Genomic DNA, 26,281 nt, shown 5'->3' with positions numbered 1-26,281 from the left:
AACCCTAACCCTAACCCTAACCCTAACCCTAACCCTAACCCTAACCCAACCAATCACTGGGCAACTAGACAGAACTTCTGGGTTGGAGAGGGGAAGAGAGGAGGCAGAATAAGGAGAGGAGATTTTTGACTGGGATACCAAAAGGACAAGATAGAGCAACAAGTGTCTCTCGGTTTCAATGGTGAATCCTGGTATATTTGCCACCAGAGGATTTGAGTTATCACTGTTTCTGAACTAAGTTTGTGTGTTGTTTTCCTTCAGACTGAGTTCCAGAGAGAAAGGTACTGCAGCAAAGCGTGGATTTGCCAGAAGTACACCACAAAAGGGCTTAGGAGTTTTGAAGCATGGGGCTGGAATGGTAGCGACCTACCAGAGGGAACTTAGTGAGCTGGGCGGAGAGATGTCAGAGCGCTGAGTCAGAGAGTCTCCACGAAATGAGAAAAGGCTGGCCATTGCCTGCCAGTGCCTGGCCAGCCAGTCCACCAGTGTTTTGCTCTTTATTTCACGGGATGGTACCACTTTTTAAAATATTTCCCGCAACATCTTCCCACCCAGGATGCATTTCTGAGTCTCTAGATAACTTCTCATCTCTCTCAGCAATTTTTTGCTCTTATGTACAAACTGCTTATAAATCTTGTCCTCCAATTCATAGCCAAGAATCACCTATTTGCCAGAGGGATTGCATTTTTATTTTTAATATTTCTCTTAGTCTAAATAATTAAAATATTAAAATTTCATCTAAATCTGCTTAATCAAGAGGTTCAAGCCAAGTGCTAAGGGTATAAGTTACTTTCTGACTTTCTGAAAACACATATCTATCCCATATATATATATATATGTATATATATATATGTATATATATATATAATCTATTAATATGTATTTAAATAAAGTGCATAGCAGTCTGAACATCAGGTTCTGATTAGAAAAATAACACTGGAATAGCTAACAAAATATAAAAAGCATATTTATGCTTTTCTTTCTATGGTTTATAAATTAGACAGCAGAGCAATTTATTAATTGGTGTTTGCAGCAGACCTTTAAATGATTAGAATCTTATTTAATAGGCACTGCTTTATTAAGTGAAATAACTACAAGTACACTCTTAAAACTAAGCCTTGTAAAGATCCTGAATCATCTATAAAATTGTGTGTAACAGAGTAAAATAAAAAACTGTACTTTTTAACAGCTTAACATGATTTTAATTCTACAGTGACCTATGATGAGGAAATTATCCACTGTACAAACATAAACTGGAATAGACAAAGGCCACAAATATAACAGAGCATAGCAAAATTTGTAATCGGAGATTTCTTTTGAGTCAACCTTAATTTTCATTTTTCTTACTCACCTACAACTTATTTAACACATGTATTTTCTTAAAAGATACACAGATCCAGGACAAAATCAACGTATCTAAAAGAGAGTTATCTGTCAAAAAAGCTTTATAATTTGGTGATATCTGAGGGCTCGTTAATATCTTGGAAACAAAATCTTGGATTTATTGATGCATTTACTGCATTCTCTCTCACTTCATAATGATTTTTTAAAACTTTGCTTAAGAAATATTCAGAGGTGCCCCACAACTTGTTTATCCATGGCCGTGACAGTAGGTATTCAATGTTTGTTGGGTCTTCATCTCTATGCTCTTGTTCCAAACCTGTGGAACTTTAGCTGTCTTTTACACTTCCCCAAGTTCCTCCTCTATAACATGATATTTACACATTTCCTGACCTTTTCATGTTATATAGGGTCCTCTAGGTCCCGTCCTCTACATTGTTCCTAAATCCTGTTTTTAAACATATAGATAATTCAGATCTTCTTGCATGGATTCAGTGTATAGCTTATTAAGGTTTTAAAAATGTATGTGTATGTGTGTGTGCTTCATTGTGCTTGCAAGTACCATAGACAACAGAAACCTACATATCCTCTGAAACTGGAGTTAAAGGTGCTGTTGAGATATCTGATATGGATGCTGGAACTGAATATGGGTCGTCTGCAAGAGTAGTAAGTGTTCTTAACAACTGATCCATCTCTGAAGTCTCTTCTATGCAGTTTTTTTAAAAAGACAGTTTAATATTAGAGTGAATATGAATAGATTAGATTATAGTTAGCTTTGTGAAGGCCAAAAAGAGAAGCATCTAACTAACTTTTGGAAATTCAGTTTCTAAATAAGGGGATCTACACATTTATTATATATCATAATTTATTTTAAATCACTATACCTTGAGAGGGGGAACCCTGGGCTCCTCTCTTGGAGGCTGCTCTTTCTCAGGAGGACTGCTGGATGCTAGGCTCCGGGCTGACTGATCATCTTCTATCCTAGCTCTTTTTTCTTTACATATTCCAAAGCTATGCTCCACAGTTTTCCTCTTTGATATCTCTGATTCTCTATTTTCATTTCTTATCCCATCGGGTGACTTGGAGGGCTCTGATGTTTTGGAAGTATGGGAGGTCTCCAGTCGATTCAGTGTACTGGTCTGCTTATGTATTTTGGTTCTTGAGCCTTCTAAAAATGTAGCCTTATCTACTGATGGCACATATTGCTTTTCCTGCAGTTTAGCCAGAGGAAGCTCATTTCCCTTGGTCTCAGTTTCCTCAGAAAAAACAGGAACTTCCAATGGTGGAGACACCCCTTTCTTTTCAGTTCTTTGCAGAACACTATGGTTTTTAACTTTTGTCATTTCTGTAGAAGGAAGTTCTGGGATGGAAGGGGCGTAGAGCTTCTCCATTTCAACATGAGAGTTACAAGCCTCCTGACTTAGAGTCTGACTGTGAGGTTCTTCAGGTGGAAGTGCTTCAGACACCATGGAAGAACTCATGTTGATGGGTTCTGGAATGGTGGACAAAGTCTTTGGGTGAGAGACAAGGCTCTCTCCCAGGGGCTTGGTGGGGATGGAAGGTTCCTCCTTCTGTGGAGAGATAGCTTCTTCAGATCCTGAAGGTGACTTTCTCTGTTGATGCACCATTCTTTCATTCATGGAAGAATTAGAAACTGGAGAAGTCTCTGCAGGAATTGGCAAACTGGATACAAAAGGCGTCTCAGAAGTGAGAGGCATGGAAGACACTGAGGAAGTTTCTGATGTCAGTGGTAAATCAGACATTGGAGATGCTTCAGATGTTAGAGGTAAGTTGGATACTGGTGAGGCCTCAGACGTCAGAGGCAGGTTGGACATAAGTGATGCTTCTGAGATTTCAGGGGAGGTGGCTAGTGGAGATACTGCTGACACCAGAGACACAGGAAGGCTCTCACAGGTGGGGTTCCTCTGGTTGGACCTATCTGTATTCTCAGTGCTGGACACCTCAGAACAGAATGTTGTTTCCAGAGAGGCTGGAGTGCATGACTCTTCAGATGTGGACTGTGTTTCCCCACCTGGGGATGGAAGGCTGGCACATGCTCCCTCTGGGCTCTCAGAGGAGAAGGAAGTCTCAGAGATGCAAGCATTTTCTGAGAGCTGTTCCTCGGGATCACTCTGTAGCTCCATATCTACAGCAATTCCCTCATTTGGAAGTTGGCTTTCCAAAGAAGATGGCCCTGCTCTCAGGGCCATAGAGCTGGTCTCTATGGTGGTTTCTTGTCCCTTCTGTTCTTCATCAAGGACATGGGTGACAGATGAAGGACAAGGAACAAGAGAGTCACAGATTTCTAGTTGGTCAATAACAACTGACATTTCTTCCTGGGGACATTCCAATTTCTCATCTATCTTCACTTCGATGTGAGGTAAAGTGTCTAAAATATCATTCATTACAACACAGGACTCCAAACTATCTTCTGGGGCTGCTACTTGGGGTTCTTCACAAGAGGTGGCAGGACTTTCAGACTCCTCAGAAAACTCCGGAATTGTCTTAAGATTTTCATCTTGGCATTCATAGATACTCGTCTCTACCTCCTCTGCCACTTCCTCCTGAATCACAGATTCCTCTGGGATAAAGATGTCTTCCGTTTCTGATTCTGTCATTACATCCTTCACTGGAACCTCTAACATAGGGCAAATGGTAGTGCAGAAGTCAGGCTCCAAGGAAGCTGAACTTTCCATGATTTTGGGTTGCTGTTCTTCTAAAGCAGACTGTGCAGAAGTACCAGGAATGCCAGAGTCCCCAAGTGAGGAACACCCTTCAGCTCCTTCATGGTTTGGTCCAGAAGTAAGCTTCATAGATTCTTCTCTGGACAGGCCCAATCTGAGGAAGAAGTAGAAACATCATTGTACAGCCACGAACTAAAAGGCATGGATTGGATCTCTGACAAGTTCAGTATCCAATAAAGGTAAATATATCAATTTAATCATACAACCACTAAGCCACATGATTAATTTATTTTAAGTAGTTCCTGATATAGCCTCAGTGCTACTATTATACCTAAAAGAAACTATAGCTAATTAAGAAAGGCGATTTTTGTTTTATAAGTAAGGGGTTATGAATCTTAGCAAGTATTAGTAAAGGGAATTTATTTAGATGTTACAAATAACAATGGATCAGAGAATATGGCTAGAAAAATGAAAGAATAAATAACAACAAGTGTTTTTTAAGTCAGAAAGCAAAAATATGTCTTTGTAATATAAAAATTATGAAGACTTTAAAGCATACAATGGAAATAATTAAATAAATGAGAGTTTAAAGAACTATACCAGATTTCAAAATTGAAATGATCTTCAAAGATTGGGTATCTTAGAAACAATCTAAGAAATTCTATTCAATCTTTATGTTACCATCTAATTGTCTAATTAAATGTGAAGATAATAAAACAATTTTGAGTTATTAAAGTTATTCTACCATATAATACTTGTGTCAATCAAATGTGTGTGCATGCCTACTATGAAGATCTTCCATATAGGATAGCAGAGAAAAATTGCAAGATTATCTACACTAATGTTGAGTGCCCAAGCAAGGCTAAGTAGATACAGTAAAATACACTGTGAGTCACTGTTTTCTTCATATTAAGTTGCAACACCAGCAGCAGATGGTAGAGAAACATAAAGGAAAGCACTAGGGTGCAGGCAATGAAAAGGTTTGTATAGCAATATTCGTAGGAAACCTTAGAGCAATGAAAAGAAAAATGGTATCAGTCAACTGAGAGGAGTCTGATGCTGTGGTAGACCTCCTAAACAGTGGGGAGTCCAAGTAAAGCAGGAATAGCAAAATAGAAGAAGACGCTACTGCTGTTTGTCAACGTTCCAATATGAATTAATAAGATAGTAAAGATCAAAGGACAAGTTATGTGATGTCATGAAGTTAAAAAAGAATAAAAACAACCTAGAAACGGTCTATAGCACTGATTCTCAGCCGTCCTAAGACTATGACCCTGTAATACACTTTCTCATGTTGTGGTGATCCCCAGGTATTAATTTCCCTACTGTTATGAATCATAATGTAAATGTTTGATACACAGGATATCTGCTATTCAGCCCCTGTAAGAGGGTCATTTGACCACCAAAGGAGTTAGGACTCACAAGTTGAAACTCACTGGACTACAGCAAGAAAAGCCTCTAGGGTATGATCTTGTATTTCAGAATGTGAAAAAGATTGTGGAAAGTTCTTACTTGTGGTATGGTAGCAGTCATCCGTGACAATGCCTCTCCATCAAATGTGCTTGGGAATCTGGGAGTATCCAAACTTCTTGGATAAAAATGTGCATGCATGTGAATTTTTATGAGACTCATTTGTGGAATTAAGATTTTGAACAGCATATTGAATCTTATTATACTGACCATAATATTTAGCTTCATGTTTTCTGCTACCTATTTAACTTTTATAATAACGTCCACATGGATGCATCTATGGGTGGGCTTCAGACTTATCCTTCACACTTTTTCATGCTTCCAAGCTTCAGGATAACCTAGAAAGCTTCTAACAACGTGATTTTATGAGTTCACCTCCTAAAGTTGCCCCATCAATACATTTCAAGCAGGTGTTGAAATCTGTATATATGCTTAAAGAAATTATATGAATTTATCTCTACTTATTTTTGCATATGTGCATCTAAGAACCCTACAAAAGAAATCAAAGAAAGAACTCACTGTTTAGAAGTACTGTGAATGACAGCAATTCACAAAAGCTGGCACATGCTGAATAAGAAGCTTCTTTGTGTGAGTAAAAAGTGAACGTGTATATCCATGTGTATGTTTTCATGTGTGTGCAGCTACATGTGTGCACATGAGTGTGTATGCATGCAAACAGTAAAGGTCACCCTCCAGTGTTACTCCTCAGACCTTAGTCACATTGGCCTTGCTATTTATTTATTTATTTATTTATTTATTTATTTATTTACATGTGTGTACATGAGTGCATCGTGTATATACATACATGTATAAAAGCCAAAAAAAGACATCTAATCCCTTGGAACTTGAGTTATTGGTGTCTTCAGGATGTATAGTTTGCCATGTGGGTGTTAGGATTTTCATAGTTACATTAGAAAGTGCTCCTAATTGCTGAGCCATCTGTCTGACTGCCCTGTTCCCTTGCTGGTGTGTTTGTAGGCTGTGTATGCATGCAACTTGTGTTTTGATACTGTTTTTTCACTAATCTTTGAGCTCATCAAACAAATAAGGCCAGCTGACAAGCAGCCCTGCCTTTCCAGTGCTGAGATCATAAGTGGGCGATTGCAAACACCATTTACATTGGATCTGGAGCTTCACTGAGCTTCACATGTGCACAGGAAGCACTTTATGGACTAGGCTATCCCCCCTGCACATTTAAAGACAGCTCCTTTAAGACAGATTCCTTCCATTTGCAGAAAAGTTCACGTGAGATTCCTGGGGGTTATTTAACCACTGACAGAAGATGTTTATGAAATGAAACTGAATGAAACAGAAGACATTATCTGAAACCATCTCCGTACCTTTTATAAAAACATTAGTCAGCACAATTTGCTCTACAAAGACCTGGAGCTATAACTTAATAGCTTCTGAATCTCCATTCCTAGAAATCTAGTTGTCTGAGACAGAGATTCTTCCCAAACAATGTCTATCTGCTAAACAGGATACAGAGGGAAAACTGCTTTCAGGTTCAGTTCCTCCTGTACATATATGTGGTTGCTACTGCTTACTTTTTAAAAGCACAGTCAGAGAGAAGGCTCAGCAGGTAAAAGCCCTAACCATACAGGCATGATAACCAAAGACTGACCTTCAGAACCCATGCAAAAAGCTGGAAAGAATGGGGGGAGCACCTGTAATCCCAACCCTCCTACAGTGAGATGGGTGGAAAAGACAGGAGAAGGCTGAAGGCTGCCGGACCAGCTAGCCTGGAGTATACAGAACAACGGCAGAGACCCTGGAAGATGCCCAGTAGTTAGTTGTTCTCTGACCTCTGCACAGGTGCTGTGTCAGGATGTTCTTCATGAACACATATATCACACACATATACATGGTAAATTGAAAAAAAAATAAACCAACATACATGCTCACTAAAAATGTTAAATCAAACTGTACTGTACATATAGAAAGGAAGATGATATCTTAGGCTCTGTCCAACACAAGAACTAAGCACACACTAGAATGGACACCTCATCTCACTCTTTGCAGTGGATAAGCATGCAAATTAAATGTGCCTCAGTTACATGTCTTCAGAATATTTATTAATAAAAATACTTGGACTAAAAACTAAGGGAATTTTATCAAAATCCACTTAAGAAAACCACAATTGACTTCTTTGAGATTTGACGTGTAATTTTAGACCCAAGATGATTTTTCATGCACATGTTATAAACCTTGAAAGCACATTTTTAAAATTTAAGTGCCTATATGCCACTATAATTTTACTTTCAATTTTGTTCGCTGGGGGACCATTGCCTTTTCTCACAGGTTTATTAAGTTTTACAGCGTATGAGGGTGCCATGGGAAGCAGAGAATTACATTTTCATTTCCTTCTAAGAGAAATCAGAGAAAATCTCTAGTACTTACCTCTCTCCATAAAACCTCTCAAAGAATTTTTCTTTCCAAGGTTCTGTTTTCTTTTCCTTCTCAATTTCTTGCCTTATTCGTAATTGCATTTCTGGGGTAAACTCTCCTAGAAAGAAATTGGCAATAAATTGAATTAAAATGTTCATATCTTCTGTCAATTTGGAAAGACCACATGTCATTCAGATGAGTAAACTGCACTGGAAGTTAAAAGTAAGAAGTGTAATGATCACATTTGTAATATTGCCCCTTTTATGAACATCGCTCAAATGCTTATTTCATGTTAGACCAACTCTAAAACATTTAGCATAGGTATTACATACTGTGGGCTGGAAATGATACTGAACATCTACTGTCCTGGAGGAAATCATCCTGATGGAAGTAGAAGGTGCATAATGGACTATGAAATATTGTCAGAAGCCCTGTACAGGCCATAAGAATAATATATGCATTGAAAGTAGAGACAGGACAGCACTTAATTTTCCCTAAGTCAATTAAAGGGGATTACACTTAGGAGTTGACTCTTAGTTAGCTTTTAAAGGATGATCAGGCTTATGTAAGTGATTAAATCATAAGGCACAGAGACATGAATATGCATATTTATGTCCTTTTGAGTGGTCAATTCTTAGCAGAATATAGGATGAAATTAAGTAAGAAAGGAAGGCTAAAGCCAATTACCCAATGCACACTCTAAAGAGAGATTAACATTTCCTTCAGGACATCAGAGTACCTCATGACATTCCATGAGGGAAGAGCACAGACAGGTAAATAGCCTGGAAAGACATGCGACAAAGTGGTGGAGAAACCAAAGCTCTCCTGCGTGAAGACTGCCAAACAGCATGGAGAGAAAGATGCAGGTTACAAGTGGGCTAGTAACAGTGCGGATGCTAACAGGTATCAGATTAAAAGTAGAGTCACAGGTAATGTCCAAGTTTTAGAGTCCCCAATTGTGAGAGTAGAGTAAGAAAGCAGAAGGAAGAAGAGAAAAGCAAGGGGGAAATCCTGGGTTTCATACACAGCATTTGGAATTTAGAGTGTGTAGAACAAGCTAGTGTTATTTATAAATGCTGCAAAAAGACCAGGGGTAAAGGGAAGCGATCAGTCAGAACCAGAAGGTTATAGATGGTAGCATAGGCCCGGGTGGTAAGCAAGGCTGCTTGGAGAAAATGTACTGTTGGAAAGAAAATGTTATGTTAAAAAGGTCATTCTTTACTATAAAAAGCCACGAGAAGACTGAGACTACAGGCTTAGGGAATAATCTGATATATTACAGACCTCTTAAGGCCTGTCGTTCAGTATAAAATAGGGTTAAAGCAAAAGTGCAAATACAATAAGAATAAATAGTAGTGTGGGAAAAGGAAGTCACCTGTGGGGACTGAGAAGGCATGAGCTGGAGCGATCCTCTAGAGGAGAAGCTCAGGTTTACAACCAGGGCCAGCAACTCAATGAGGGGAGTCATGTGCTGCATTGAGATGTTTAATCTATCCAAAACTCTGGGTTGCGTTCAAAGGAAGGAAATGATGACAGTAGCTTTGGGGCAAAAGGGGGTCTAAGTCTTCTTAGAATCCAGAGCATGGAAAAACACAATGGTTCAAACTATGCTGTAATTTCAAGGAAATATTTTATATATGAAAATGTATGTACAAAGTCTACAGTATATCACACATTCTTCAAAAAATATACAATATTAAAAATGCTCTTCATCATCAAAGAATTAGTATGTTGCTTCAGGAAAGGAGGGAATTAAAAAAAACAATACTCTCAAAAGAAAAAAAGAAACAAAAGGAGGGGGGAATTGTACTAAGTGAAAACGCGTCTCAGAGGGGAGTGGGAAAGGCCTGGAAATCAGAGAAATATATAAAGCTCAATACAGCATGCGAAGGTGCACTCCACAGTGTGTGCTCTACAGCGTGTGCATACACGACAGTGTTCTACAGTGTATGTGCTCTACAGTCTATGAGGAAGTTACAGCGCTGTGTGCTCTTCACAGTGTGTGTGCTCTACAGCGTGTGCATACACTACAGTGTTCTACAGTGTATGTGCCCTACAGTCTATGAGGAAGTTACAGCACTGTGTGCTCTTCACAGTGTGTGTGCTCTACAGCGTGTGCATACACTACAGTGTTGTGCGCTCTACAGTGTATGTGCCCTACAGTCTATGAGGAAGTTACAGCGCTGTGTGCTCTTCACAGTGTGTGTGCTCTACAGCGTGTGCATACACTACAGTGTTGTGCGCTCTACAGTGTATGTGCTCTACAGTCTATGAGTATGTAAGAGTGCTGTGTGCTCTACACAGTGTGTGTGCTCTTCTCTGGTGTGTATACTCCAGAGTGTGTTTACTCTAGAGTATGTGTACTCTGGTATAGCGCGTTTACTCCATCATAGTATGCCTACTCTAGCAGAGAGTGTGTGTGTGTGTGTGTGTGTGTGTGTATGTGTGTGTGTATTCTAGCAGCATGTGTGTACTCTAGCCGTGTGTAAACTCTAGCAGTGCACCACTAACCAAGTGCACCACTGCCATATGGCCTGTAGCATAGTATATGCACTCTAGCATAGTAGGTCTGCTCTAGCACAGTGCATGAATGCTAATGTAGTACATATGCTCTAACACAGTTGTGGCGGTTTGGCTATGCTTGGCCAATGGGAAGTGACACTATTAGGAGATGTGGCCTTGTTGGAGTGGGTGTGGCCTTTTTCAAGGAAGTGCATCATTGTAGGGATGGGATTTGAGTTCCTGTGATCAAGTCCCACTCAATGTGAAAGAGAGCCTCCTCTTGGCTGCCAGCTAAAGCTGGTATCCTTCTGCCTGCTTTCAGATCAAGGTGTAGAGCTCTCAACTCTTTCTCCAGCACCATGTCTGTCTGTGTGCTGCCAAGCTTCCCCCCATGATGATAATGAACTAAACCTTTGAAACTGTAAGCCAGCCTCAGTTAAGTCTCTGCCCCCGATGAGAGTTGTTTTGGTTATGATGTCTCACAGCAATAAGATCTTAACTAATAAGACAATAGTGCATGCATTGTATCTGAGTGTGTGTGTATGTGTGTTCCCGCAGAGCACGTGTATACTAATATAGGACATGCATTGTAGCAGTATGGGTGGATCTAACATCATATATGTTCTTTAGCGAGCATATACACTCGGCATAGTGTGTTGTAGTAAAGTGTGTGTACTGTAGCATTGTCCAGGTGCTCTAGCAGAGTCTGTACACTCAAATGTAGTACCTGTGTTCTAACACACTGCACATGCTCTAGCATGTCACATAATAACAGGAAACTGAAATTTACCTTCTGCCAGTCGCTGTTTCCACCCTTGTGCTGCATATGCAAAGAATTCATTATTTAGAGCTGAAGTACTGAGGCGTAAAATTCCATCACTTCCCATCTAGGAAATAAGCCGACAAAACAATATTCCATCAGAGATAATTCAAAGTAAAAGCATGCAAAAGAGAAGCAAAAACTGAGCAGTAGTGTGTGTGTGTGTGTGTGTGTGTATTAAGGGCTGATGTAGGAGGAAGGAAAAAAAAGAGAACTCAACAAAAGATGACTCCTGGGTATCCAATCACATGTATCCTGCTTGCCGACTTTCCAGCACAGAGACAATTAGTGCTGTCCCTGACTGTAATTGTGGGCTGACTATAGAAGATAAAAGGATGAAGCAGTGTCAGGCAGCTAAGCATCAAGTCAATGGGTATGAAGAAGGCTGAAAGATGAAGGCCTCGGAATGCATAGTTAGGTATGAGTAGTGAAGGACAAATCTGTGCAAAAAGTGGAAGTGCTGTGGTGTGAAGAACAAAAAGATGGGGTCTTTTCCATCTTGCCAGCACCCATACAAGGAGCAAGCATATAAGTTTACCTAGGTGACAGAACAAGAATCTGTCAAATAATTTGTGTTGAGTGTATGTGTGTGTGGGCACATGTGTGTATGTGTATTTGTGTGTGCCTGTGTGCACACATTTCTACATGTGTGCACATTTCTATGTGTGTATGTGTGTGCATGCACACTCATACATATGTGTGTTGTGTGCATACTGTGATGTGGATATAGCAATCAGTGAATGCATTGTATGGTTGTTTCTCTGCTTCCCCCATGTGGATCCTGGTGATCAAACCCATGGCATCAACAAGTGTTTTTACTTGTAAGAGTATCTTAATTTTTATTCTTTTTTCTATACTCTATCTTCAGCCACATAAATGTCAAGCATTAAAGAGTTAATGCAATGACTGCATGAATATATCATCAGATCAATCATCTTTCAGGTGTAAAGAAGAATATGGATTCTGAAAACACACAATATTTGTTCTAGGCTGGTTCATGGAAAAGCAAACTCAGAGAAGGCAGACATCAGGAATGCTGAGAATGCTGATGAAGAACTGGAGGGTAACAGATGAGATCCTTAGCATCACCATCCAGAAAGAAACTGGCAGCTACTAAATTAGCCAATGTTCTGAACACATTTTATACAAAATTGCATTCACTCGTTGTTTGCTCTTTGTTTTTAACATTATTTAACAGATACATTTTAGGTAACCAGCATGAGCTTACATATCCTGCCTTTGTGTGGGTACTAGCAATGAAGAAAAAGTCATGCTCCATAAGTTCTCAGTATATGGTACATGGAGCAAATGATTCTGTTTCTTCTAGAGCCTTTCCATTCATTTGTGTTTTGTGTGTTTGCAGTGATTAATACTAATGGTCACTTTGGTAGAATCTAGAATCACCTAGAACACAAACCTCTGGGCATGCCTGTGAAGGAGTTTCTAGATTGTGCTAAATTAAAGAAGAGTCATTCTAGTGTCTGCAATCACCCATGGGTTGGATCCTAAATGCAAAGTAGAAAATGAGATGTGACCCAGCATTCACCTGTCTTCCTCCTAGCTGCAGATCCGTTATAGTCAGCTGCCTCATGAGGCCACCATCATGATGTCCCTACTATGATTAACTCTGTACTCAAGCTATGAGCTAAGATAAAGCCTTCCATCCTCAAGCTTCTTCTTGTCAGGTATTTGGTTACAGTGACTTTTAAAGTAAGTATTATGGTAGCCATCATAAAGCTTTATGTATGGTCTTAACCTTTGTGAAAAATATCCAGCCATTCTGTCTGTCTACTGGATAATTATAGAATATCATTTTCAGAATTCAATTTAACCACTGAATCACTAGTGCTACTTGGTGATAAGTTCCCAATGGCTAAAGTACATGGATCAGAGAGCTAAGAGTAAAATTTTCTCGTACCTGGATCCACTTGCCTGTGTTCCAAGTTCTATGTTCAATGAGATTAGAAGCCCACCTCCACCCTGGGTGAATCACTTCTACTAGGACATGTTGCTTATTTTGATTCTACTGTTATTTAGGATCATGAACCCCTGTTCATTGTAGAAAAATTAGTAGCATGCCTAATTAGTAGAAGCAACCCCTCTCAAACACTCAAACATGCAGCATCTAAAGGTATGTTCGAATATCTCTAAATGTAACATGGAGGCAAAACCACCTATCAGGATAAAAGTATTCGAACAGCCAAAACACTGAGTTAAGAACATTATGGTAGCTAAGCTTTGCCTGGATACCTTGCACCTTCTCTCATGTGGTGGGATTACAATGCAAAGATCTACACAAATGGGATCATCCAGAGGGAGAGAGCTACTGTTCCACAGAGGGGCAGGCAGAAGCATTCTGGAAACACTGGGCGTTTACTATGTATCTCCTGGTACATGCAAAGTAGGATCAGAGTGGTGAATAGTAGCAAGACAGCCATAGGCTCAGACACCTCAGGTGTGGTGTCTGGGTCCTGCCACCAGATCTACCAGCAGAAAAGCAGGTCTGAGGATAATCATACCTGAAACTTTAGAAAAGACGGAAGGAATGTCAGACAGGGGTTAAGTCCAGCTAGAGCCTGGCACAGGCTGTAGCTAACCCGTAAGTTATTGCTTTTGTCCTTTCTTTCTTTCTTCCTTTCCTCCCTCCCTCCCTTCCTTCCATTTCTTTATTCTCCCTCCAGTAACTTGTGACAGAGTAGTCCTCATGTATGACACTGCAAGTGCTCCAGGAGCTAGAATGATCCCAGAAGCTGGGAATCTGCTCCATTGAGGTCCTGAAGCCCATGCAATTTGAGCCAACCAGGAAAACGATTGTCTGCCCTAGTCCTAACCAAGCCTGTAAAGTCTTGGACTTCTGCTTAAGTTCAGAGATCTGGAAAGCAACCTGCAGGAACAACCTGGGGGATAATTCAGATAGGACATAAGCCAATGATTTGAGTCTTAAACCTCTGCCCAGAACTTGCCTACTGAGTGCTTCTCAAGTCAACATAAAGTTTAGGTTAGTGACCTCCAGCTCTATGTGTCCCCTTTAAATTCCCATCTACAGTTCATGATGTTTTCCAGCTTGATCTACAATGCAGGAAATTCATGAGGTCCTATAAAACTCTCTAAACTGGTGACACCTCAGAAAAGTCTTAAAGATCTATGCCTGCAAAGGTAGTCTTACAAATGTGTAAAGATGAAAAGGAAGAGTGGATGTGGAGTCATTATTGAATGTTATTGGTAGAGTTAGGGGACATATGGTCAAAGGAACATAATTCATGGTGATCTTCAGGGCTGATGAAGGTCTTTGGAGTCAAGGAGGAAAGCATATTGTGAGCATATCAGAAGGAGACTTAACACTTCCCAGAATCACTCTGGCTGGAGTAGGTTAAAGATGTCCACCCTTGAAGCCAAGCAGACCTCCCATGTATGTTACTAAGTATGTCCAGTGATGTGCCTCTATGCCTGGGATGTGGGTAAAGGTTGAAAGAGGCCTTCCATGCTGTTGGAGAAAAGCTACTGCACAGAGAGATGAAAATGGAAGCAGGACCTTTGCTTCACAGGTAGATTTAAAATAAATTTAGCAGGAGCAGGTTAAGTTTCCCACAAAGCAAAGAAACCTGTACAGTGAGGAGTCCATATGTATTAGGCACAGTGGGAAATATATGAATTGTTCTGTGTTTAGGGACATGCATGAAGTGGTTGCAGCAGCAGCCTATGCAATGTAGAGAGTCTCCAATGTTCTTCATAATGGTTTTCTTGCTATGCATACTTTGATTAGTGAAAGATTTGAAATTTCTCTCTGGCAACAAATATACAGAATTTCTGTTTCACATATTCCACCAGGCTGGGGGCTTGGTTACTAATTTTAAGACACAAAGAAGCAGCAGATCAAGATTAACTCTGACAGATTCCCAAGATCTGAGCACATGAAAATGCAAGTGTGATAAAAACACACAGTAGATCATGGAAGCTAGCCCTGGAGGAAAATCATTTTCTTTTCAAATAGAAAGTACATGAAAATTAAAGTTCCCAACCTATGTGAGACAGCACAATTAAACAGTGTAGCTAAAACAGACTTAAGAAATATGTGCCAATAAAACTTTTAAAATACACTATTAATTTTATGGCCTTTAAAAATACTGTCTGAAAGATATAACACTTTAATGAACTTGAACAATAAACATTGCTGAAAGGTTAGTTATTTATTGATGAGCTATAAATTATGTTTTTTATTAGCCATGATAGAAATATTCATTCTGAAAAATCTTCTCTCATGATGAAATGTCTAGCTAAGCTATTGATCAGCTGTGCTTCCTTTTAAATTAGTAAGAAAAAAAAAACCTTACGAAAATAATTTCTCTAGGCAAAATAGTCAGAGTAAAGAAAAATGTATTGTTTACAGATACTGGGCTAACACAAAAATTTAAACTCTTTCTTGATGAGTTTATCATTTGGTTATTAAAACAATTTAGCTGGTTGTATTAGTACATGCCTGTAATCACATTATTGTAAGGCAGGAGGACTGCTGTGAGTTTGAGGACAGGCTAAGCTATATAGTAGATTTTAGGCCAGCCTGGTCTCCAAAGTGAAAGCGCACTTAAAAATCAAAGCAAAACAAAATACCCACCCAAAACAGTGAAAAAGACATTTAGGAATGGGTGTGTGGCAAGTAGAATTCAAAGCATTAAACAAACACTGCAATGTTATCTAATATTTGAACTCATGTTTAATAAAATAACCGTTTAAATTACTTATGTGAGAGAGAGAGAGAGAGAAAGAGAGGAGGGCATCATCTCATATAGCCCAGGCTGGCCTCAAACTGTAGCTAATGCTGAACTTAAACTCCTGTTCTTCCTCCTTTAACTTCCCTGCGATGGCATCATAGACTGCGAAATTTAATGTATTGTTTCACATTATCTTCTTCTTTTTTTCTTTCTGATTTTGTATCTTTCCCAGTTGATTTTCCAACATAGTAAGACATATATTAGGAGAAGTGGGAGGAGGGTGCTGGGAATGGAAACTGATTAAGCAACAACATTGCAGCTAGAAACACAATCAACTTAGATTTCATTCTACAGAGAGCAGAGTTGTCCAATGTGAAGCCAAAACCTGATGAGAAGAATCAAGTTAGTAGGTAAGCAGTGTGCTGGTCTCCCTGGAACTCACTATTAACAAGGAACTAACTGTGGTCACACAGGGAGGATATGGGGAACAGCACACAGGGAGGATGTGGGGAACAGCAAGCCAAGGAATAAAAGTAGATGACTGAGCTAGGGAAGGAAGAGAGAGGCAGTCCAATATTATAGGCAGCATGGCGGGCAACAGGACCTACTGTGCCCTGGACTCCATGAAGCATTCAGAATGCCCACTGACAGAGTTAGAAAGCTAATCAGGATAAAATCTAATACTTAACAGGAACAGTTCAGACTTTTTTTTAAATATGTGCAAATACATTAGAGTAGAGATGACAGAAGTAAAAATAATTTTCATGTGTGAATTTAATTTTTGTCTCTGCATTGTAAAAGTAACAAGAAATATGAAGTTATTTCTAAGAATGCATTTTATTTATTTTGATCGATCTAAAATGTTATTTTAACATGTAACTAATTTCAAATATTATTTGCCTGAAAATTATTTGCTATTCAGTTGTACATCGGTTTATGGCCTACACATACACACAACACAAAGCCTCCACATCTCCAGTTAGGAGCAGCTGTGTGACTGGCATTGGCCACTATAATGAACAATAGCACTTTAGACAAAGACTACTCAGAATCATTAATATGATGTAGTGATTGCTATAATTCATGAGGAACATGATAGGAGCTGAGACTGGATGTGATAAATGGTACAGTCATCCAGACGTGTAACCCCACCCCCACCCCACCCCACAGATAGAAGCATCACTAGGGCTTGTTGCCAACCTAACTAACCCAGGTTCAGTGAGTTACTTTGTTTCTAGGGTAAAGGACACACACCCACACCCACACACAGGCACATGTACACACATACACACACGTAAAAAAGCTTAGTAGTTAGAAAGAAATTAGATCGGGGATTGTTAATTTTAGACAGTTATGTATGAGAATATCCAAGGAAGATTAAGCAAAATAAAAGAGGGTTTCTGAAGAGCACTTACGATAAAAAATGAGGAGGACAGGAGAGGCTGCTGGGAGAATGAAACAACGTCAGGGAGGAGTCAGGAAATCAGAGCAAGCAGCATCATAGGTGTACAGGAGGCGAGCCCTGGGGAGCATGTGCTAACACAGATGTAAGGGGGAGCATTGGGCAAGTAATGCTGAATTGTGCATGTGGTAACACCCACCAAACCACTTAGAATTACTTAGGTCAACATAGTATGCAGATCAATGAGCAAGCTGTTGCTTCCATTAAAAAATAATCAATATGCTCTTTAGAGGAAAGGCAGCCCAAACAGTGGGACACTAAGCAGGATGCTGATTCTAATACAGGGTCATACTGGTAAGTGACCAGCTCTGATGAGTTGTTGTCACTGACTCCCTTATAGCCGATTTGGTCGAGAACTCTGGTGTGAATTAAGTGAGAGCACTCTGTTTTCTCTAAGAAAGTGAGTTTTCAGTTTTAAACCCAACCACTCAGTCAGATATTGTAGACAGCTAGGGAAACTGACTATATATGTTCAGGTTTCACTTGCAAGAGGGATTTTTTTTCCTTCAGAATAACATAAAGAGACATAAAAGTTTTGTTGTTGAAAGACAGAGAGGGAGAATCACTAAAAGAAACAGGATCCAGAAATAGGATAAGAATGTGCTAAAGCATGCTTTGAAAGTGATGTTTGAGAATTATTTTCAAAATTAGACTAAGCCAATATTCCCCCAACTATGCATTCTAAAACAGCTAATATATTAGATAACTTTAGGTAAATGCATCTAAAAAGAACCCTTTTCTTCCAAAAAATACAGTTTGTGCCTTCTATTCAATTTATTTTTTTAAATAATTTAATATTTTATAAGCATTTTGTAATATACTAGAATTTCTTATAAGAATGAATTCTGCACTGTCTACAAAACTTATTGGCTTATAATCCTTTCTCAGAGCAATGATCAATATCTTATGGAAGTTACTCTTTGAGAATACAGTCGGGAAATGACACACAGCTATCTATGAGAAAAGTCGGGAGCGAACCATTTCAGTCCAGGAGGCGTTTGTGTTTCATATGAAATCCCTGTTTAACAAATAAATGAGAATATTTTAAGATCTGGACTTGGAATAATTTTTAAGATATCACCAGAATGTCAGAATTTAATAACCAAAGTAGTTATATGGAATGAAGCTGCACCCCTACCTACAGAGGCAGTTCATGGTGTACAGGACAATATGGAAAGCCACTTTTCTTCAGGAATGCGAGCCGTGAGAGGCTGCCCATGCTCTACTGGGTAGCCCAGACTCCTGCACATATGGGCAGTAGTAAGTGCACTCAGCAGGTTATACAAAAAGGGAGCAGGAAGTTGGGAGGGATGTTAGAGAGAGGGTTTTAGAGGAGATGGAGGGTGGGTTAGGAGGTGGATGAGCTAGAAAGACATTGTACCTATGTATGAAATTCTCAACAAATAAATAAAAATACTTAAATTTCATTGAAGGCAGTTTCATTATTTTCTATTTTTCCAATCTTTATGTGCACAAGTAACTTTTTAAAAATGAAAATTTCACTATACAGACATAAAGACATACAAGATTTTTTTAAAGTTATGTAAGTTTCATCCTTTTACCCAATTTAAAAATAATGCGCAGAGTCAAATTAAAATGAACAAAAGAGAGACTTTGGAGAGAAAATATTATGAAAAAAATCAACATGTAGATGGAAAAGTGGAAGGCTTTTGTGTCATAATTGTTATGACAGAGATTCAAGGCTGATTTTCATAATAAAAGCCTCCCCTGTTCCATGCCTAGATGATTTCTTTTCTCCCCACAGCCTGCTGCTCTTGTGATAGGCACTCAACACCAGGAAGAACTAACGAGATACCAAGTTCAGCAGAAAAGGTTGAGAACTAGATCTGCTGTGCCCAGGAGGAGGCCACATGTCATTTCGAACCTGAAGGAATTCCGGCAGGGAAGAGGGCAGGAGTACAGGGCATCTGATTATTGAGATTTGAATAAATGCATTGAAAAGGAGATCTGAAACAAAAAAAGATCCTCTGGTGGCATAAAGGAAACAAGACTTGTGGAGGAACATGATTCACCTTATAATCAACAACATTGTGAGTGTGTGCATGTGCGGGTGTGTGTGTGTGTGTGCGCACACGCAGATTATATGTACATATGCATGAACTCACATGGCTTATATATTATGTGGGCATGCATTTATAGGCATATATTACACACATACACACACCTATATTTCCCTTTGACAATCACTTTGTAAAGAACTTAAGCACCTTGCTAAAATTATGGCATCCAATCCACGCATTCAGCTATCTTATGATGCTCAGTCAGATGTTGGGCAAGCCATTACGAAGAACAAGACACATGGGATAGTAATTTGTTAACTTAGTGACCAGGAAAATGAAATGTGTTTCTAACAGAACTATTAAAAGTTTTTCTCATAATTTCAGCTTTAAATTTCAGTACATATATAATGGGGGAAGTGGTTGTTTGAAGAACACAGAAACTTGGAGAAAATAAATGGCAAGGGAAAAGCTCAAGATTGGGTTGTGAATGGGCTCAGTTACTCAGCCTCCACTAGAAAGCTTGCATGGGGTTCTAGTTACTTTCTACAGCAATATCATCAATAACAACAAATACTGTCCACTGACACTGTCCTATACTTGTAATGTTCTGAGCCCCTTTTAAATAAATCATCTGTCCTCGATTTTCCACACAGTGTGTGGTAATTTCAATAGTGCCTCAGCGGCCAGTTCCGATGAAAAGCAGCCTGTGGGAGAATCAGTGAAAATAAGTAAAATAAAAACATCTAGAGACAAACATAAACCCTCTGGCAGATGAAGTTTTAACCTAAAATTAGAATAGAAAGCTTTGATATTCATGGAACATCGACTCTTGACAAATCTGTAGATAGTTGCTCCTCACACCTTGGGGCCATCTGACAAGCATTTATGAGAAGTAGTGTTTTCAGAATGACCAAAAGATAACAAAATCTGAACAAATCTTAGCAAACATGAAAATGTGTACATATAACTTTTTTCTGTTGTTTTTTTTTTGACACAGGGTCACTTATGTAGTCTAGCTTGGTTTTGAATCCCATTTATAACCAAGGATGAACCCAATCCTCCTGCCTCCACCTCCAGACTTCTAAGATTATAGAGCTACAACACCACATGTAGCTTGTGCGTATTTATTGAAAGGCAATACCCATTTTAATTTTTTCCAGTGTTCCCTCTGTGGGAGGAAAAGGGGGAAAAAGCAGACTTCACTGCACTCAGCCGTTAAACTGAACATGAGTATTCTAGCTGGTGAAACGTAAGCTCATGTTCTCATAGAGATAAAATAAGGTTATGTTATAATGTAGTGAGAACCAGTGAGTCACTGTTTCTATTTGTAATACTCTGAACAGCTGTGTTTAAGGGACTATCTATTAGTCACTCCTTTCTTTAACAAACACTTCATAAGCATCAACTACGTGCCAGGAACCATGAAATGGACAGACAGCTTCTGTTTTCACAAGAGCCTGGGCCCTGGAGGAGAAGAGGAAAGAATTTCATGTTGGCAGTTCAAGAGAAGCCCTTAGAGGAGAATGGATGTGAGAAGAAGCTCCTGATGTTGGCTCCACTCTGCCCATGTTTCCTTCTTTGAGCCTTTAAAACATTTTCTCCCTACTGCATCTGCTTCAGCCTATGCTCAGTTTAATGATGTCTCTTTCTCTTTATTGTTCAATAAAATCCAGAACCAATAATAGTAACTGTCATTAATTTAATGTGTGCAACAACCCCAGTCTCATTTTGTATTCATGCCTATAACAAAATTCCATACACAGGTAGCTAATAAACAACCAAAATTGATTTCTCTGTTTTAGAGGCTAGAAAGTCTAAATACACAGTGTCTGTAGATGTGGGTTCTAGAAAGAACTATTTCTTGGATCTTACTTCAGTCAAGCTAACTTGATCATTATCCTATAATGCTTCCAAAGGCCACACTTAATACCATCATCATTGGAGTTGGGATTTCAACATGTATGTTATATATGTGTATACACACACACACATACACAATCCACACCCACACACATATTTGATATGTATATATATGTTATATAATATAAATATACAGGAGGATGCAAACATTCAGTCCAAGCATCAAAGCAGGATCTAGTCCCTAAAATGCTTCCTTTTGTATTATATGTAAGTGCTCTTTTCAGTTAACATGGAGGTGTTGTAGATATTCCTTTAGGTCAAGATGGATGTACAAGGATCTGGGAATACACAGTCAGGCAGGGCAGGGAGCAGAGGACTCTGGTCATGGAGAACAGGGATTCAAGTGTGTGAGAGCCAAGGGACAGCATGGAAAAAGAGTCATCCTCACTGCTGTCGTTTCTTTAATCCCTTTTGGCTGGGCCTCTGGAGCCCATGACGATAATCTCTCCACAGTTCAATTCCATCATCAGTAAATTTGGAATTACTAGTAATTTACTTCAATGTTTTAGCAAGGAATAAATGAATAAATACACATAAAATGCACCAAATAGCACTGGTTTAGAGACAATTCTCAGGAAACTGATGAAGAGCTAATGCTATAAAAGTCTTGGGTAAACTGAGAAGCTCTGGAAAGGGGAGCTGATGTCACTGACCACACCTGTGGACTATTTGGATCCAGAAAGCCTCCGTCATGGCATCTACCACTTTGCAACTGCAAGGACCTAACTGATGGGCTCTTTTATCTGAACACTTTTTGTCCTATAAAACCCAAGTACCACATGTGACAACTCCTGAGGAGAGACTAGTACCACTCACTCATTGTCCCAATTAAAGGGCAGTCTGCTTCTGAAGATGGGGCTTGCTTTCTTTTACTTCTATGTACACCATCAGTCCTGATATAACAGCTCAGGTTTATAATAACTATTTAGTGGGAGGCTAGGCAGGAGAAATATGAATGTGAGTCCATTGGTTACATAATGAGACCTTGTCTCAAATGAATAAATAAGTAAATAAATAAATATTCGTGAGAGGGTATGGCAGACCTTCTGTACCACTGTAAAGTGCCTCTAATATAGTGTTTGTCAACACTTTAACATAGTTCCTCATGTTATGATGACCTCCCCAGACATAAAATTATTTTAACTGCTACTGTAAGTAAACCCACACTATTAATTCCTTAGGGAGAAGAGAAGCTATTTGAAGTGTTGAAGGTTTCACAGACTCAGGAAAACAATCAGTGCACACATGATATCGTGTAAGAAACCTAGATTTAGTGTGTGTGTTTGTGTAGTAAGAGATCTTAGACAAGCAGGGAAACAGAGGGCAAACACCTGTAATAGGAAAAAAGGAGGAAAAACAAAACAGGCAAACTCAGGGGCAGAAGCTCAAGGGAAAAGGAGCTTGCCTGGTAAACCCTGCACAGAGGCCTCAGCTCTCTCCTGAGCCAGAGAAAATCCATGTCCTGAAGAAACTAAATATATTCTCACTTAAGCTGTCAAGCTGGATATGCTGTGGCATACAAGGCCAAACTCTGGGAAGGTGAGGAATACTCAGGCGATTACTTCTTTATTAGTAAGCAGACACTATTTGTGGAAAACCTGTCTATTTTGGGCCACACATGCTACAGTTTAAAGAATACAAGGAGAGAATATAGGATGTCATGTCCTATGGGTTATGAACAGCAGGTTTTGATTGCTAGGAGGCTAGAAGCTTTAAAAAATATCATTCAAGAAACTCACTTTGGTGTGTTTAAAAATGTGTCATTATCTGATAGATCATGCGACATAAATCAGTGTTTGTATAATCCTGCCTACTGGGTACTTCAGTTAAATGATCCTATAAAGAACATCGGGATACCATGGGCTACTATTACCTACTGTCCTTTCTGTGTAATAAGAGAAAAAAAGGGAAAAATGTGGGTTTGAGGTTTAGCTTCTGCCTCCGTCACCAACACTTGCTGCTGCTGTTGTGTGCCACATTCCTCCATGTAGCATCCATGTCTTCAAAGTAGGTCAATGAGCTACAGGCAATCGTGAAATTGGAAGGCAGTGAAGGGGTTTCTGGGAGGGGATTAGGGAAAAGGAATAACATCTGAAATGTAGATAAATAAAGTATATAATAATAATAATAATAATGAAAAACAAACAAACAAACAAAAAAACCCAGATAATGGAACTGACTATCTCAGTTGAACATTTGAGACATTTTGGCAGCAGTTTAACATTATCCATATTACTGGGATTCCTTATAATTGCCAAGGACAAGAGACTGTGGAAGGTGCCCATGGAACTTTAAAACAATATCTTTATAAGATAAAATAGAGGAAGATAGATCCCTGTACACCACAAATTTATTTAAATCATGTTCTTTTTAGTTTTTATTTTAAATTTGGATGCCAAGGAACTTTCTGCTGAGTGTCTATGGCACTCTACAACTAGGCATACTTATGCATAGGTGAAAGGGAAGGATCCACTTATTGGCATAAGGCATGAACTCAATCAGGTATTAAATATGGGGAAGAGGGTATGTTTGTGATTTTTCTGCAGGATGCTGAAGGAGCATGGTGGCTCCAAGAGCAACGGGTGAGACATGCTGATGCCAGGACAAAGAATGATGCTGACCTGTGAGCTTGCTGAATGACCTGACAATGGTGACTGGGAATCTGTATTGGACATATGTTCCCGATCCACCATTGCTTACCTATACCCCAGACGGAACAAGCTGCCTTGCGTCAAGACCTTGTGGAAAAGAGAATCAAAAAGAGAAGTTATAATGATTCTTGTATTGTTCTTAAATGTGACCATTTATGGACTGGTCTATAAACTAATCCAATATTGGAAATAACAGTCTTCATTTGGAAGGCTGGTTCTGAACATTTTCAGAGACATATATGGAAGTTAGCTGCAGTTCTCTATGATGTTATGATAGCAAGAGATAAAGTTGGGGCAGGATCTGGATTTCAAACAGGTGTTAGCACGTGTGTTCATGCCCTATTAATTGTCAAGTTAAAATTACTTTTGTTTCTTCTACAGTATTTAATGTAAGTTGCATTGATTGTACACCTTCTAATTTTGTTTCTGTTTTGAAATCTGGCATGTCTGTTACGGACATTTATCAACCAGCTCTTGTTTTAGTGCCCTGAGTATCACAGAACCTTGGTATTCTAAAAATAACTTGGAAGTACTGGAAGAAATGAATCATGCTTTAAGCAGAAGCAAGAGGGTAGTGGGCTTAATTATTGCTGGTATAACAGCTTTAATTACATTAATTGCTAGCACCACTGCTTCAGCAATTGCTTTGAAACAAGAAGTTAAGACAGCTACTTTTGTTAATCATTTAGCAAAAAATGTTACTAATGTGTTGAATATACAAGAGGATTTAGATACACATTTGGAAGACCAGATTGATTCTCTCTTTCCTATTCAAATTATTGGAAGGAGGTTCAGAATTTAAGAGTAAGAAGCCATCTCCAGTGTCATGCCACATACCATTGGATTCATGTTAGTTCTAAAATTTACAGTGGTAGTCATTATAATTAGGAAAAAGTTTAAAGACATTTGCAGTGTATTTGGCAGAATTTGTTTGTGATTTTTCTGCAGGATGCTGAAGGAGCATGGTGGCTGCAAGAGTGACGGGTGAGACATGCTGATGCCAGGACAAAGAATGATGCTGACCTGTGAGCTTGCTGAATGACCTGACAATGGTGACTGGAAATCTGTATTAGACATATGTTCCCGATCCACCATTGCTTACCTATACCCCTGATGGGACAAGCTGCCTTGCTTGTCTGGATGTTTTAACTTTACATAATGAGCTTATAAATTTCAAGAATGCTGCTCTGCTGAGCGTTGATGTGGTAGATACTGTTAATAAAATTACACATGGCCTGAGGTCAGTATTGCTATTTTGGTCAAGCTAAAGAATGGCATATATAGCTTAATCATGCTAGCCCTTTTTGTCCTGGCAATACTTTTATTCCTGCCCATCATGTTAAAGTTTGTCTTTAACAACATCAACATGTTGGCAGCCAAAGTACATGGCTTGAACCTGAAAATGGACTCCCAGACAGAGTTATTAAATTAATAGGCTGGCAAGCCAAGGATGAGTAAGATTCTCCACAGAGCCTTACCAACCTAAGACAGAAGTGCATTGCTTTTGATAATGCATGTTCTATGACCGGTAAGGAAGGCATTCTTCTCAGAATGCCCTAAGACTGGCTCAGTCTTGTTAATTAAATGAAAAAGAGGGAGAGGCAGGGAACCTTTGGGGCTGCTTGGCAAGAATCTGACATGGGCCAAGGACAAGGAAATGGGCTGCTTGACAGGAATATGACATTGGCCAAGAACAAGGAAGTAGGCTTCAGGCAGGAATCTGACATTAGGCTAGAACAAAGAAGTAATTTCTGGTAGCAATCAAAATATTAGGCCAGAACAAAGAAATAATTTCAGACAGGAATCTAAACTTTAGGCTAGAACAAGGAAGTAGGCTTCAGACATGAAAATGACTTTGGTCTAGGACAGGTAAGTTGGCTCAGATATTTTGGTCATCCTGATAAACCCTTAGAAACAGTGATCATGGGAGTGATTGCAGGATTCTGTTTATTGCCTTGCTTATTCTGACTATTTGTGTTTATCGTCTTGCTTGTTCCTTGACTGTCTACATCTATTATATTGCTAGACCCTCAACCTAGATCTGACTTTAATACATTCATGCAATTAAAATGGTATAAGTGCAAAAAGGAGGAGGGTGGATGGGATAGGGTGTTCTAGTGAGGGGAAATGGGGAAAGGGGATGACATCTGAAATGTAAACAAATAAATTTTCCAATAAAAAAACAAAAAAAATGCCTAGAACAATTGTATGACCAAGTTTCTCTAACATTCTAAAAAAAATAAGAAAGAAAGAAAGAGAGAGAGAGAGAGAGAGAGAGAGAGGAAGAAATGGGAAAGGAGGAAGGGGAGGGGG

At 39.1% G+C, this 26,281-nt stretch overlaps 1 protein-coding gene across 1 annotated transcript in view; it reads right to left on the bottom strand.

Moving 5' to 3' along the window:
- Asxl3 (ASXL transcriptional regulator 3) overlaps window positions 1-26,281 on the bottom strand; it is a 170,786-nt gene that overhangs the window by 10,274 nt on the left and 134,231 nt on the right. Inside the window, exons 11-13 of the mRNA XM_028774885.1 lie at window positions 11,176-11,272; window positions 7,896-8,001; window positions 2,226-4,179 (exon numbers count right to left, since the gene is read on the bottom strand). Of these exons, the coding sequence (XP_028630718.1) occupies window positions 2,226-4,179; window positions 7,896-8,001; window positions 11,176-11,272 (2,157 nt within the window). The remainder of the gene's footprint in view (window positions 1-2,225; window positions 4,180-7,895; window positions 8,002-11,175; window positions 11,273-26,281) is intronic.

Source organism: Grammomys surdaster, unplaced genomic scaffold (assembly GCF_004785775.1).
Source record: "Grammomys surdaster isolate TR1022 unplaced genomic scaffold, NIH_TR_1.0 243, whole genome shotgun sequence".
NCBI lineage: Eukaryota > Metazoa > Chordata > Mammalia > Rodentia > Muridae > Grammomys > Grammomys surdaster.
This window is presented reverse-complemented; position numbering and strand designations above follow the sequence as displayed.